Here is a 14,933-nt window from a genome sequence, read left to right as displayed (position 1 = left end):
CGCTAGAATGATGCAGAATGAGCCTCAAAGCAGACACGGCTGCATCTGGGAGCCCTGGGTGAAACTGGTGTTTGTGTGACCTGGGTTTCCCTCCCTGACCCAGCACATCTCACCAGGGCCACTCCACCAGCCCATCAAACAGGAGCCTGCTGCTGTTACAGCAACCAGAGCTCATCCAGCTCCCACCAAAAACACATCTGGAGGAAAGGCATCATTACAGATGCAGGATACGGGCACTTGGGGGGAAATAAGGAAAGAAAATACGCCATTATCCCCTCTGACAAGGCCCCCAGACTGCTGTCCATAGAACACACTACCTTAAAACAGGTACTAGATCTCCTCTCCAGAGGACTGCAGGTGCACATACAAGCACTACTGAGAGTCAAAGGGCTTATCTTTCTAAGCTGCCATTTTTAAAGTTCTACCATGCTGTATTTATGGGTAGTTTATTAATTTCTTTGCAGCAGGTTCCCTCTGACAGGCATTGTTTTATTTTGGGTATGACAAGACACAGTGCTGCACCGGCAACACCTCCAGGCTGAATAATGTTTCTTAACTAGCTACATTCATCTTTACCACACACCACAGATGACTGAGCCTTGCTGCTGTACATAATGGCTAAAAACCAACAGTGCCCTAAAATATTAATACATGCTAATAAACCCAGGGTTTTTCCATGAAGCAGCAACATCTAATGTTCAGAGGGGTCCTGGGAACAGTAAACAATTGGTACATGGTAAATGGCAACTTCTCTCCCATCAATACACCCTAAACATTCAAATCCTATTCCCCATAATTGCCAGGCACGCATAAATTACTTAAATGAACATTATTTGTGATTGTGACAGAATCTGCATAAATAATCATGATTTAGCTTCCTGCTGAGATCCCAGCAACACCTCAGTATTTCACACGCTTAATTCTTCCCTTCCAGGGGGATGTCAGGTTTAAGGCTGCTCCCTTCATTTGCTGCTCATCAGGGCTTTTAGCTGTTTGCTGAGTGCACTCAGTGCAGGAGATCACCCTGTCTACATCAACCAGAGGCAGAGCTGTTCTTTGCTATAAAAGCAACACGAGCAATACATCAGACTCTGCAAGCCCTCACTTCAGACTTCATAGCCCTGACCATTGGGTAGCTCTTGTGTATCAGAAAAGAGTGTGGCATTCATTACACATAAAAGCACTATTTCTGAAAGCATTGCTCAGACAAAGGGAGGAGGGTATTGGAATTCCGTGCACAGCCTCTGCCTAAAGGACAAAACCATCTGTAGAAACGCTTGCCAGAAGTTCATTAACAGGAAAGCCAACTTGTCAGCATCAAGTCATAATCACAAAACAATTTAGCAAAAGCAAGGTTTGGGCACGCCAATGTCTGAGGGGGGTTTCCTGGGCTTTGAAGTGTTGAGTGGTTGCTTTGGTCGCGTGTTCTTAAGCTCCTTACTTCCTCTCACCAGCTACACTATGAAATCTGACTGCGGAGAACGTGATTTAAAGTAGGTAACTGTCCCTGCAAAGTTCAGCAGGGAAACAAAGAGCATCCCAGGGAGTTTCATTAGGAGGAAGCAGCTATGACCCGTGACTGCAGGTGACAGGGAACTGCCCCCCTTCAGGCACAAGCTCTCTTCACTCTGAACACGTTATAATGTTTGTATCTGCACACATAAAACATCCGCAGGTACTACATGACTGTACAGACCACAACAAACTGTGGGCAGCGGTAACTTACCAGAGCGAAGATCCCTCTGTTCCAGCAACTTCTAAAACATCGTATCCATCTTCCAGCTGAAAATCCATGAAAACCAGAGCAATAGTGTCTCCAGGTTCGGCGAGAATAGTCCACGTGCAGTCTGCATTATTGCCATACTCCAAGGGAAAATGAGGGCTTGAGATAATCCCGCTCTGTCCCCGCAAAGTCCCTCCGCAGGCATCATCAGCTGCAAACAGAGTGTGAGTTGATCAGATATTGCAAATGCATAAAGCAGAACATGAAAAAAGAATAAGCCCAAATCAAATCAAAGCCCTAAAAGCCCCATCGTTTTCATTGGGATGTGTTTTACTACACACCATTAAGAGACAACGATGTTGGGAATGCAAAATCCAATCAGGTCAGCCAGTGTCTCCTGGCAAGCGCCAGCTTATTCCCCACCACACACTTACTAGGGATTTGCTCAGTCTAATTTCAAACCCCCCAACTGCCAGAGCTTCTGGTGGTTCTCAGCCTCACACATCTCACTGCCAGGATGCTATTCCCTCACATGTTTTTGCCCAAGCTTCCTGTTCCACCCCTTAAATCTGATGAGGATCCTCTGCAGTGTTTCCCGGTTTCCCTCCTATGTGGGTAGCCAGCCAAGCAGGAGGAAAACCACTGGGAATTCAGTGACCAAGAAAGGATTCACAGGTACGTGGAAACTCACAGTGGGGAGAGAGGCTGGGTTCCAACCCAGACAGATCTCAGTACCTTCATCGGCAGCAGGAACACCCCAAGGGTTGGGACAACAGGACCCTGAGTACCAGCATGGTATTTAACAGAAATCTAATAGAAAAGGAGTGGAGTATCCCACACCCCTGCCTTACATGTCTTTATTTGCTCTGATTTATGTTCTTATCAAAATTGGTGGTAAAAGTGTAACTAACTCCTTGCTCAGCAACACAGCAGTGACACTTCCCGTTCACATACTGGATCTCCTGTTTGCTGCAGGCTCTTTCATTTTTATAACCTGAATTTTATCAGCAGGAGCAATTAACAGAGGAGCATCTCGAGAAAACATGGGCAGGAAGAGAAAGGAAACCCAGGAAACCACATCTGGGCAGCTCACTCCTTGCATACGTAACAGCATCAGCTCCGCATTTCTTTGGAACGCTGCTAGGAAAAGCCTGTTAACTTTACAACGTGTTACAGAGCACCATTTCAGATGCTTTAGTCAAGGAGCTTGGGGCTTTACATCCATTTATTTTCATTACAACCTAGTTTTAAAACAAACCCTTCCAGACAAATTTAACACAGGGCAGAGCACTCGTTGAGTGCAACGGGGTCACTGGCACCTAGGGAAAAGGCAGGACAATTCTGCAGGAGGGTCCTTCGGGGTGTTGGTGTCCTGTGCTGCCAGTGGGGTTTAGCAGCAGGGCCGAGACCTGCAGCCTCAGACTCCTGGAACTTGACAACATCAGACAAGCACAGACGCCAGCTCCTCCTGCCCCGGCCATCTGCTCTCCCAGGGCACCCAGCCACCCGAAGCAGCAGAATGGGAAGTCTCGGAGCTGCAGGCACCTCTAACTCCCAGTGGACACCACGGCCCCTTGCGACTGCTTCTGTACTGATGGCACGTGCAGAGCTCACAGCAAGCAGCGAAAAACACGATTCAAACACCCCAGATATACAGGCAGCTACAAAACCGCTTCAGGGCCATTCCAGCAGCCAAAACCAGCACTGAAAAAGGCCACAGAAATCCCTATCAGCGCTCTACTACAAAGTTATCTATTTGCTGCAATTGTGTTACAGCAAATTAAAGTTATTCACAGACTCTGAAGCCCAGTCAGAGCCATGGATTTAGGCTGAAATCTCTCTCGTCTAGTCTGAGCACCAGAAAACCCTTCAAACTTCAATGCATCACACACTAGATTGAGAGCGGGACCTCCAAAGAAGGTCCATGCAAGAAGTGAAAGGGCTTCTTCCAAATGCCTCCTCCCGACAGGCAGAATGAGAATGCTTTTTGGAGGATGAATGGCTCCCAGCCAAAGGAGATGAGCACAATTCACCCATTTACTGGAATGTTCAGATCTAATTTCTCATGAATAACTGCCCCTGCAGATGCTAGAAAGAAAGAGATGCAGAAAAGATTCTTCACCAAGAGCATTCCCAGACCATGCACCCAGCAGCAAGACCGGCAAAGCAGGAGCAAGGTCATTATCTGCTTCAGCAAGGCACAGGTATAATAAAATAAGCAATTTACTCTGAAGATACACTTTCCTCCAGCGGGGCAGTTACCTCCTACAGAACACGTCAAACATCACTGTTGCCTGCCTGGCCCTAGGCAACCATTCAAAGAATCTCTGCAGCAAGGTCCTGATAACCTACCATGAAACAGAGGCAAGCAATCCAGCCTCTGCAGACAAACACCATGTTCAAGGGCACAGATGCTCTGGGCCGGACGCTCGCTTCTCACTGTGATCACAGATTCCTGCAGCTCAGGTCTACAGAGAACCCTTAAACACAACACACCCAAGAGCAAAGGCAGTGAGGATTTGGAAGCCTCAACTCCTATCAGCAAGTTCTCAACCACGTTTACTATGGGGGTCTGGGGCTGGTAATTTAAAGTTGTTCTGGCACTAGAGGAGAGGATGGAAAATACGCTCAAGGATGCAGACTCAGTGACAGGTTAGACATTCTAACCACAGGGACTTTTCACACGACTAAGCTACCTTACAGTGGAGGAGGATGCAGCAGCAGCAGCAGCCTGCTGGGTTGGGCCTTCTCGGTTTTATTATTAAAGGAAAGGTTTTAATTTCAATTCCTTGAAAACTTTTCATTGCAAAAGGTATCCGATGGAAAGCGCATTCTAAACAGACACTTGCTAATTCTGCAGAGGTTGCTACTATTTAAACTGCTTCTGAAGTCTTGTACAATCTTCCTGCCCTGCCCTTCAGTCACTCTGGGCTCAGCTGTTTGAGTTCCAGTAAGACAGACCCCTTTTAATGAAATTATACATATTTGATATGCTTAAAATGCAGCTCTGCAAGTGCCCAACTCTTCTGCGGGGTTACGGGCTCTGTGCTCAGCGCCTGCCACAACCACAAACCTACCAGTTCTAGTTAAAATCAGCAAACAACCTGGGTGAGGTTTCCCTGCACGCACATGAAGGTGCATTACAAAACAGCCTCGGGTGTTCCCAGGTATCCTCTGCCCCTTCCAAATGCACCATTTTGCTTTATTTGCAATAAGAGCCAAGTGAGGGCTGCTCCTTCTGGGGCTACAGCAGAACAGAAGCAGCATCCCAACCAAGACTGCTGGGGTTTTGCCTCCAGCACGCCAACTGTCAAGATAAAAGTACAGCTGGACTTGCTGCTTAAAGCCCCGTTCAGGTAAGTCTGAGGCCTCATTTCACTCTGTGCACACAGAACAACTGGGCAGAAAGCGTGTAAAACCACACAAAACGCAATGAGGAAACCATTCCAGGTATTTGGATATGGGTAAGTGCCAGCTTAGCCCAGATTTCACAGCCTGACCCAGACCTGCTGAGGTCTTTCAGTCCTTGAGGCAAATCTGAGTTACACATGGTCTATCAGGCACAGCCAAGCTGCTCCTCCGGGCAGCCTCAGCTGAAGCACCCAGCTCCTGCTCCACAGGCCAGCATGGAGATGGCATTTGCTGCTGCTTGGGTGCTCCCTGAATGAGATCACTGCCCTTTAATGCTTCCTGCCACGTAAGCAAGAAGCATAACTCACCAGAGCAGAGTCTGTGCACTCTGAATTTACAGTCTCTTTTAGCTCAGAGTACAAGAATCAATTCTGATATAACTGAGCTTTCAAAGCCACTGGCGAGCGGCAGCACTGGCTCCCTCACCGCCTCTGCACAGACACATCTCACCAAGCCATTCTTTCTGCATCTGGAATTCCTTCCTACTTCCCTTTCTCACCCAGGTTACGCTTGGCCTTCATGAGAACCCAACTGTATTAACCGAGCATTGAGTAAAGGGAGAGCAGACCAACCCTCTGCAGAAAAAGCAGCTGAGCCGAGCACTCCCTCAAAGCATCACTGCCATGGCACATCCTCCCAAACACCTTTGTGGCATACTCTATTCTGCCATGCGTTTGTTTGCATCTTCAATTATTTCAATGCATGAAGGCTGAAACAGAGACAAGGCCGCTAACACGGGGAAAAGGATGCTCCAAAGCAGAAGACAAGCACAAAGAGAAGAGCAAAATGAAACCAGAAGAGGGTATCAGTCAGCATGGTAGAAACCCGCGCTGTTTTCAGCCCTTATCTCACCATTATAGTGGAGAGGAGGGGAAGGACAAAAGCGCAGTCCCCAGACAAAACGCTGGCCTCTGCAGTGACATTAGCCAAGTCTATTTATTCCCAAAGCAGCTTCTGGGATTTTAGCATCAGTGCTAAGGGACACTTCTTGCCTCCATCTGTCGGGATCTGACCCACCAGCATGACCCATCCCCAAAGCATATTAGAAAAGAGTATGTACTAAGACATTTAATAAACTTCCAGGTGACAATCACTAGTAGGCCAATATTAATAATTATTTCTGATATTACGTTAGTAATTAATACTATTATTAATTATAAGCTACAAAGGCCTTTTCTCAGGGAAATCCATATCCTCCTTCAGGCAAGCGCTCTGAAACCAGTATTTTCCCTGCAGAAGGTGGCATGGAGCTGTCAGGATGCAAATCCTTTTGCCCCTTGCAACAACTAAAGTCCGTTTATCAGCCAAGCGCAAACGTCCGACTGCTGAAAGCCTACTGCAGGTGGAAGCAGTTCAGCTGATTTTCTCATCCAGCAAGCTCATCTGCAGACCACCTTTGCTACTTTCTGCTTTCCTGGAACTAGATATAAATGTTACATGAGAACATTTCTGGCTCCTGCTGCCAAAAAAATGCCTTGCAAGTTTTACCTGAGGTAAAGTCCTGAAGGATCGGGACCAGATCTGTGAGAAAGGAGCAGCAACCTCCAGGAACCTGCAGGCACTTTGCTACACAGCGCACCTGAACAAGGGCGTGTTCTGCTGCCATCAGAGCAATTCCCACAGCACTGATGGGAGCACCACAGAACTGAACGTTCCTCTATTCTGAAGTATATCAGAACCCACCATCACTGGGGGTTATGGGGCATCAGTTTTGACAAGGGCCTGTAGGGACAGGCCAAGGGGAATGGCTTGAACCTGCCCGAGGGGAGACTGAGCTGAGCTCTTAGGCAGAAGCTCTTCCCTGTGAGGGTGCTGAGGCGCTGGCACAGGGTACCCAGAGAAGCTGTGGCTGCCCCATCCCTGGCAGTGCTCAAGGCTAGGTTGGACACAGGGGCTTGGAGCAAGCTGCTCCAGTGGAAGGGGTCCCTGCCTGTGGCAGGGGTTGGGGCTGGGTGAGCTTTAAGGTCCCTTCAACCTAAAAATCACAGACTAGTTTATGATTACTGCTGTGTAACCGATTCAAGCAAGCATTAAAAACATACCAAGCAAACAATATTTGCTCACTTTAAATTCAAGATTTATGCCACAGCTTAGAAGTGCTGATTGATTGCACAGGCAGAGTCAATAAAAAGAATCGATGTAAGATGCTTTGCTGAAGTACACAAGGAATTGAGGTGAAAAGACTTCAAACAGCAGCAACTGTTTTGGTATAACACCACCGACACTTTCATGTTTACAGATTCTCTCGTTCCTTGTCACCCCAGAGGATTAGCAAGAAGGTCTCTATCCTGCTCAAGGAATCCAAGTTTCCCTACTTAAAAGGGCTCATAGGAGAGCTGGACAACCCCTTCAACCACAGCCAGGTATCACCTCCGTACAGCATCCCGTGTCCAAGGCTGCTGCTGCAACCCACCAGGTAAAGCAGCACAATCACTGTGGAACGTGCCACGAGGGAAACCAGCCTGACACTGCAGAAAGCAGAAAACCCAGTTCATTTGCTAGTATTTGAGCTCCAAAACCTGCACAATCTTGGGTAGGTGCCTTATCTTACAGATGCTCCTCCTGCTTCCCCCGCCCCGCATGGACTTCAGACAAAGAATCCCAGACTGGTTTGGGTTGAAGGGACCTTAAAGCTCCTCCAGCTCCAACCCCTGCCACAGGCAGGGACCCCTTCCACTGGAGCAGCTTGCTCCAAGCCCCTGTGTCCAACCTGGCCTTGAGCACTGCCAGGGATGGGCCAATTCTGAAAATGAAATGAGAAAGGAACTAAAGACCCTGATGTTAAAGCAGCTGTGCAGCACTTTGAACACATCGAGCACTTCAGAGCATCCCTATTATTTACACAAACCCTGGCAGTTTTAAGGAATCCTGTAAAAGGGAACCTCAATATTAACTACAGCATGCTTAGTTTTCAAGTCTTTTACATCAAGCTTACAGTCCATGAAGCTTTTCCCACCCCCAAACAGCTCATTAAATCCAGGTTCACTGGGGCTTGTTCCAGATGAAGAGAATTCACTTTACCTCTGCAGAAGGGGAGAGGAAAATCCCAGGAGGCACTGTTTTCTGAATTGGCCTGGCACGTGAGCAAGGCATGTCCTTCCAAGAAGAAGCCTGGATTACAGCTGTACCTCACTTTGTCCCCGATGCTGAACGTTGTCCCTTGCTGAATCCCGTTCTGCAGCCTTCCTGGATTTCCGCACGTATGACTTGGTAGAACTGCCAAAGAAAGTTGTTTCTGGTTAGAGACATCGCATTGGAACCGAGCTGCCAGGTGAAGGATCCCAAGGGAAGGCTAATCCCACAGCAAATACATCACTTACAATGTGAAGAGCAAATAACCCCAAAACTCACCCCACTGGATTGCACCCACACTCATCAGGCCAGTTACCATTAACATCCAAGTCCCATTTCTACCAAGGAAGCAAAATTCACTCCCCCAGCTTCAGTCAGAAGCAAGATCCAATTTCCTGAGCAAAGTTCCTAAACCAAAAGCTCCCTCTTGCCCTGCAGCTCTATTTAACACAACTGCCATTGACTGGGATCCCTGTTTCTCACTCAGCCTTTGTGGGGCACCTCAACGTGCAATGGAAGCAGAGCTTGTTGTACCTTAGAACCACACAGGAGACAGTTGTTACATTACTGGTTCTGCTATTGCCTAGACAAAAGGGCAGCATTTCAGCCCATCAGGATTTGTACTTCATTGCACTGTGGGTTTAACCCATGTTTCATCCATTCAAATCAAACCAGACTCTCAAGAATGGACCCAGCTCCCCTGAAGGCAAAATACAGCCCAAAAATAGACTGCATTGGAAAGGATATAGAATACTTGAATATGAGGTGGTGGAGTTGCAGCTAAAGTGCAGGGAAATCCTTAAGCAATGCCTCTTACAGCAGTTTCAGAGAATTTAAAGCAAACTCTATAGGCTTCCATAAGCCACTTCCAAAAGATTCCCTCAAATCACAGATTTGGAGCCCAATATAAAACCCAATAAGGACAACCAAGCCTAGGAATGACACAATCAAATTTGAATTAGGCCCATCTGCAGCATCTTCTATTGCAGCTCTTTTTCATTAAGGCTGAAACATCAGAGGAAGGAAAACATGGCCATTCAAAGCTGAGTGATGGCTTCTCATTGGAAGCAATTTTGTCAGGGGCACGAACAAAACCAGATGAATTCCTAGGAGCAAAGGGAGGTTTAGCCTGCAGCTCTGCCAAGGAAAAGAGGAAGATTAAAAGGAAAATGATATGCTACTGTAGACAGCATGCAGCAGAATAAAATACAACCCGAACTGTGTGTAAGCATGTGAAGTGAAGCATAAATCCCTAACGCTAAGCGATGCAAAGACGCTACCTTTTACCTTTCTGTCCTGCCGGGGTACAGTGCTTCAGGATTATGGGATTGAGATTGGAACATTCCCTGTTTTATCTCCCTCCGCCAGCAGCCCCCGCTGCCTCCTCAGGGTGAGCCCCAGTGCCAGAGAGTGCTCTCTAAGGCAGGCACACTGACAGCATCCCTTGCAGCAAGGGAAATTACAGTCTAATCTGTAATGAATATAGGATTATGCTGCATCCAGCCAGACCACCTTGTTTCCTAGTTAACCCGCTTCCAGATTAAATGCAACCCTGCCACCTTAAACTTCATTAATTTTAATGGCACATTCATCTCCACTCCTGCATTGCTTCAGCTGCTTTTCATTTCTGCTGTGACCCCAGGCTCTCAGCACCCATCTGCGTGCAGAGGAGCAGCCCAGGAGAGCACAGCCAGCACCCCAAGGACACAGCACTGGGCTCCTGTCTCCCCAGGCCACAGGTAAAGCTCCAACAGCCAAGGCTCTTTCCCTTGCTCCCTGCCCCAGAACACCAGTTACACCCTTGCATAAAGCTCCTGGAGCTGGGAAGTTCAGCAGCAACTTTCACATAGTCATTACTATTTCTGTGGAGGTTTCGTAAGGGGGGGATGCTATCAAACACATCAGATGGGTTGAAAAGCAGTGCAGAAATAACGTTTCATTTTCTGTAACGAGACTTCAAACCCCAATTTAATTAAATTACCCATGCCAATTTTTTTTTTAAATGAACCCATTCCTGCTTTATGCTTCTATCCTTTAAAAAGAATGACTAAAACTTCGCTATAAATAAAAACCTATCATTTTTAAAAGTCAATTGCTAACACTCGCTGCTCTCTACTTAACGAACTGTGAGGAATCAGACAACCCTGACCTGCAATGGGATCCTCCAATCCCACTCCAGAAAACAGGCTCTCATTTAAAAATTCTGCTTCGTTTGGCTGCCCTAACTAATACCTTCTTACAGGACAGCCAGCACACGTGCTTCTGGAGGGAGCAGCGTTAACTCCTGGATTGCCTTGCATTCAGTGGGGCTGCATCCAGAGCTGGGCTCAGCACAAGCGCTGCAGAGCTGCCCGCAGGATGCGCTGTCAGTCATGCCCCTGAGGCACTTGAGCCGAAGATGGATTTGGCCAGCCCTGACCATGAGCTGATGGAGTTCACCCTCCCTGCAGCAGGATGGGGAAGAGTCAAAGGACAGAACAGGGGTGCTTCCCAAAACACCTCCCATAGACCGGCTGCACAGGGGAGTCCAAAGAGACTCTGGAGAGGTCCCCCTGAACCCCAGCCCAGCCCGGGCAGCCCGGGCCCTGCTTCACTGCTGAGTGTGGCTCCCGGAGCTGATGCAGCCGTTGCTTTCACAGCAACGGATCTGGGATTCTGCTCCAATGTTCCTGAGAAGAGATAATACCATTGCTCATACTTGGCTGCCTCTAACAGCCAGACTCCGATTGCTTGAGAGATTAATAGAACTGTATTATTTACATCAGATGTCACACAGAATAATATTATTAAAGCTTTGTCTTACCCATTTACCAATTCCACTGTAGATTAGTAGCGTGGATTTTTCTCTTCCCCATAAAAGACTTGTTCCCAGCAATCAACATAGTATTTTCCAGGGATTGTATGGAAATGAATGCAGCCACACACCAGATTCATACAGATGAATAGAAGGTCCTGTTAGTCATTTTGTAGCTAGGTCTGTTTCTTTCCATGATGAATTTAGAGCAGTTTCTTTCATTTGTCCTGATTTGAGCAGCTGCCAAACTGTTATCTTATTTTCTGACAGAGGAAATAGGATTATTCTACTGCAGTTGCACCTGGAGAGGTCTTCAACATACCTCAAACATCACTGTCCCAAGAGCTATTCAGATATACTGCCCTGGAGACCTCACTTCAGGATGACACAGTGAAAGAACCGTAATCATGGTGTTAATTGTCAGCACAGGCACAAACAGAACCAGACCAGAGAACTCTGGAGGGGAGACTGGTGACAACTCCAACTGTCTCAAGAGGTGATGTGAAACACAAGGATCTGAGAGCAAGGCAGAAGTGGCATCTTTTCAGTAAAAACTCTGAAGTGTGAGGACTTGGAAAACCAATCAAAACCTAAAGCTTTCCCACCTTCTGCAGTTTTCAGTCTACCCTTCAAATCCACTTCTTAGTCAAAAAGAAACCTGTAGGGCACAAGAGCAACCTCTGCCCAACTTCACTCCCTTCTGCTTCAAATTCACTCTGCTTTTTCTATCTCTTGCCTTTCAGTTTGGGCCCCTTTTGTCCCATCCTTTCAAACCCACACATGCTCCACTGATCTATCTCTTACCCTTCATCTCAACCTGAGCACATCATCCAACACCTGCATGCTGCAGAGCTTCTATAGAGCAATGAAGATGTGCTTCCCTCATCTGTTAGTACAAGACCAGAGGTGTCTCACAGATTTCAGTGCATTGCTTGAAAATGAACTGAACAAACTGGAAATGGAAACAACAGATTTGAGGGGTTTCCACCATCCATTCCTGGGAGCTGCTAACAAGTAGCTCAGAGCTCCCAGAACTGATCTGCACCAGAAGCTTCATTGCATTCGCTGGTTTTCTGCCCCATTTCTTTCTGCCCTTCTCAACAGGCTCACCAGGCTCTTCCCCTCTTTTCCCATCCCCTTGCCCAGGATCACTACACTGGCAGTTGCCAGCATGAGCTTTCAAACCCCAGTTCTTGTCAAGCCGCATCTCCTCGTTCCAGTTCATTCGAAATTAATTAGGAATGTTGAAGTCATTAGATGTGACTCAACGCACCCTTGGACAGCATCCCACCATCACCACGCATCCAGCCTAATTACATCAGCCTCTCCCCAAACCCCATCGCTCTTTTGGTCAGGAGAAACAGGGAAAGAGGCAGGGAAATGGTTCTCGTCTGGCTCATCACACTGAGAGCTTCCTGCTACCTTCACAGCTCAGGGGCTTTCAAGCCACGCAGACTCCAACCCATCCCTTGCTGGCTCACCACTCCAAAGAGAAATCTTCTCCCTTTCCTATTCAAATTAATTTTCAGCTCCATTTTCTCTGTATGTATTGTTTGAATATAAAATAACCCCAACATTTAATACATCCAGATCCTGCATTCCAGTCTATTACCCTATTTACATAGCTAAAAGAAGCTTTTTTTATTGCTTGAATTATCTATGGTAGTTTACAACAGATATTTCAGTGCTATCATTGTTCTAACCTTGAAATCTTATCAAGAAGTGCAACTTTCATGATAAGAGGCCATATATTATCTCCTCATTCCCAACTGATTTTCATTCCCAATAAAAACACAGTGGGGAAAGCAAGCAAGCCATGCCAGAGCAGGCACTTCCAGCTCCTCAATGCTGTTATTACAGCAGGAATAATTTATAAATCCCAATGAAAGGATGCTACACAGACCATGCAAAATAACAAAACCATTGACTTAAACTACTTGGCCCAGCCATCACTGCACACTCATCTCCAAATCAGCCTCTGCTATGCTTTGTTTAACCCTTCTCTCAGTTCTCCTGCCCTCCTGAAACTACAGGGGTGGGAAGTCAAGATACCCAAGGGAAACAGAGGTCCCCTCTGCCACAGATCCAGGCTGGGCTGAGCAGGGCAGGATGTCACTGCACTGCATTTGTTACCTTCCTAGACACTAAAGGAGAGAAACAGATTCTTGAAGGAGAACCCATTTCCATCACTGCTTCCAAAGTTAATCAGGCTCCTGTGCACGCTGTGGACAGAGCACCTCCGGCCAGCACAATGTGAGCTCCAGCAGCAGGGGGAGATCCACAAGGACCAATTTCCTCTCCCTCTTCATCCATAACTGTTGGGGCAAGTACCACAGGGATACTCCATGACTCCCTAATAGCTTCCACCAGGGTTTTAGTGCAATCTGCTTTAGTTCAGAAGATTTTTAACCTTCAGAATAAGTAAGTGTCCAGTGTGTGCTGCAGAAAAGGAAATAAATGCTATCTTTTTCATTTCATTTTATCCTTTTTTATGTCATGATTTGTTTCCAGTACAGCCAACAGAGATAAAGCTGGATGGAAACCTATTTTTTCCCTTCTAATATTTCTTTGTTCACTAAAAAGCAGCTAGACAGTTACTTTTGGATAATAACAGGCCAGAATGGTTCATCATCCATCTTTTTTGTGGTAGTATTCTAAGGCTCTTTTGGAAATTCGTGTTCAATTTTCAATTTACCTTCCTGGAACGTGCTGCAGCAACTTCAGTGCAGCTGCCCCAAGTACCCGGCGAGCCGAGAGAGGATTAATTTAGATTTGATTTAGTCATCCCACTACGGGAGAGATTTAACACGTAAAAGCAGTAAGATCCTGGGATACAGCAACAATCCCGTGTACCTTCAGGAATCCCGCACATCTGACTTCACACCACTCACAACTGGTACTTTCAAATGAAAGTCATTCCTTGGTGACTGCAGTAGAGGAAGCCTGGCTGGAACAAAGACCCAGCCACTGACCCTGGCTGAAGAGACCTTTTGCTGGGCCCTAAAGAACACGGTTGTGCTGGCAGACACTCAGACATCAGCAGACGCTTCGCTCCCAGACCCAGTGGTCCTCACATACCACCCCAACCTGGGATGCCCTCCTGCATCAGGAGCCTAATCAGCGAGGCACTTGAGAATGTGCTTATCTTTGTGAACATGCTCCAGTCCTGCTGCTTTCCAGTGCCACAACACTTGAACACAAGCTCAAATTAAAGTAGGTGGCTAAGTGTTCTGCTTAGCAGGGATGGATTTAAGTGTGTGTTTAAAGGCTTCACTGAACTGGCATTTCACAGCTGCAGAATAACTTGAAAAAACTTCCCTGGGGAGGAGGCTGCTTTTACATTTCTTTTCTCTCTTCCTCCCTGAACGGGGCTAACCGCTCCATGGGAAACAAAGACCTGCACCTTCCTGCAACATAAAAGAGAAGCCAAGGAAAGCAACCCTGCAGTGGTTATCAGCACCAGAAGACAACTGCAGGAACCAAACTAAAGCAGAATTAAAACCGCAGCCCCGGAGAGCTCAGCTGCCATAGCAGATTAAGCACCTCACTCTGGTGTGCACATCAAGACTGAAAGCCAAGGCATCAGCGTGAAAAAAAGGTGTCAGACTTGGGAACCCAGATTTGAACTGATTCTATCTAGACACTGGGTGCCAGTGTTGATCCGCTCTGCGTTGTGCTGGAGCGTGTCCCTGGACAGGGAATGCTCTTTGTTCTGGTTAAAGAAGAAAGCCACTTCCAACTCTAGAGACCACATTGTTTATCTGCCTATTGATCTCCTCCAGCTCCAGAGGGCCAGGAACAGAAACCGTAGCCAACTACATCTGTTTCAATAAATATTTCACAGCAGAGGAAGTGCATCCACCACATCACTCCTGGTTGCTCCAGCCCTTCTCTGGAGGCAGCAGGTACTGCAGGGCGGCAGCAGCCCCCTCT

At 47.1% G+C, this 14,933-nt stretch overlaps 1 protein-coding gene across 2 annotated transcripts in view; it reads right to left on the bottom strand.

Annotated features, from left to right (window-relative positions):
• Window positions 1-14,933, bottom strand: part of CSMD2 (CUB and Sushi multiple domains 2) — a 285,979-nt gene that overhangs the window by 183,966 nt on the left and 87,080 nt on the right. For both annotated transcript variants that reach the window (XM_061360820.1, XM_061360821.1), the window contains 2 exons: window positions 8,156-8,350; window positions 1,727-1,934 (listed from right to left, as the gene is read on the bottom strand). In XM_061360820.1, coding sequence (XP_061216804.1) covers window positions 1,727-1,934; window positions 8,156-8,350 — 403 coding nt within the window. The remainder of the gene's footprint in view (window positions 1-1,726; window positions 1,935-8,155; window positions 8,351-14,933) is intronic.

Source organism: Neopsephotus bourkii, unplaced genomic scaffold (genome assembly GCF_033783945.1).
Source record: "Neopsephotus bourkii isolate Nb327-2 ecotype Australia unplaced genomic scaffold, CSIRO-AGI_Nbou_v1 NB_1036, whole genome shotgun sequence".
Taxonomy (NCBI): Eukaryota; Metazoa; Chordata; class Aves; order Psittaciformes; family Psittacidae; genus Neopsephotus; species Neopsephotus bourkii.
The sequence above is the reverse complement of the archived record's forward strand: the minus strand, read 5'-3'. Positions and strand labels throughout refer to the sequence as shown.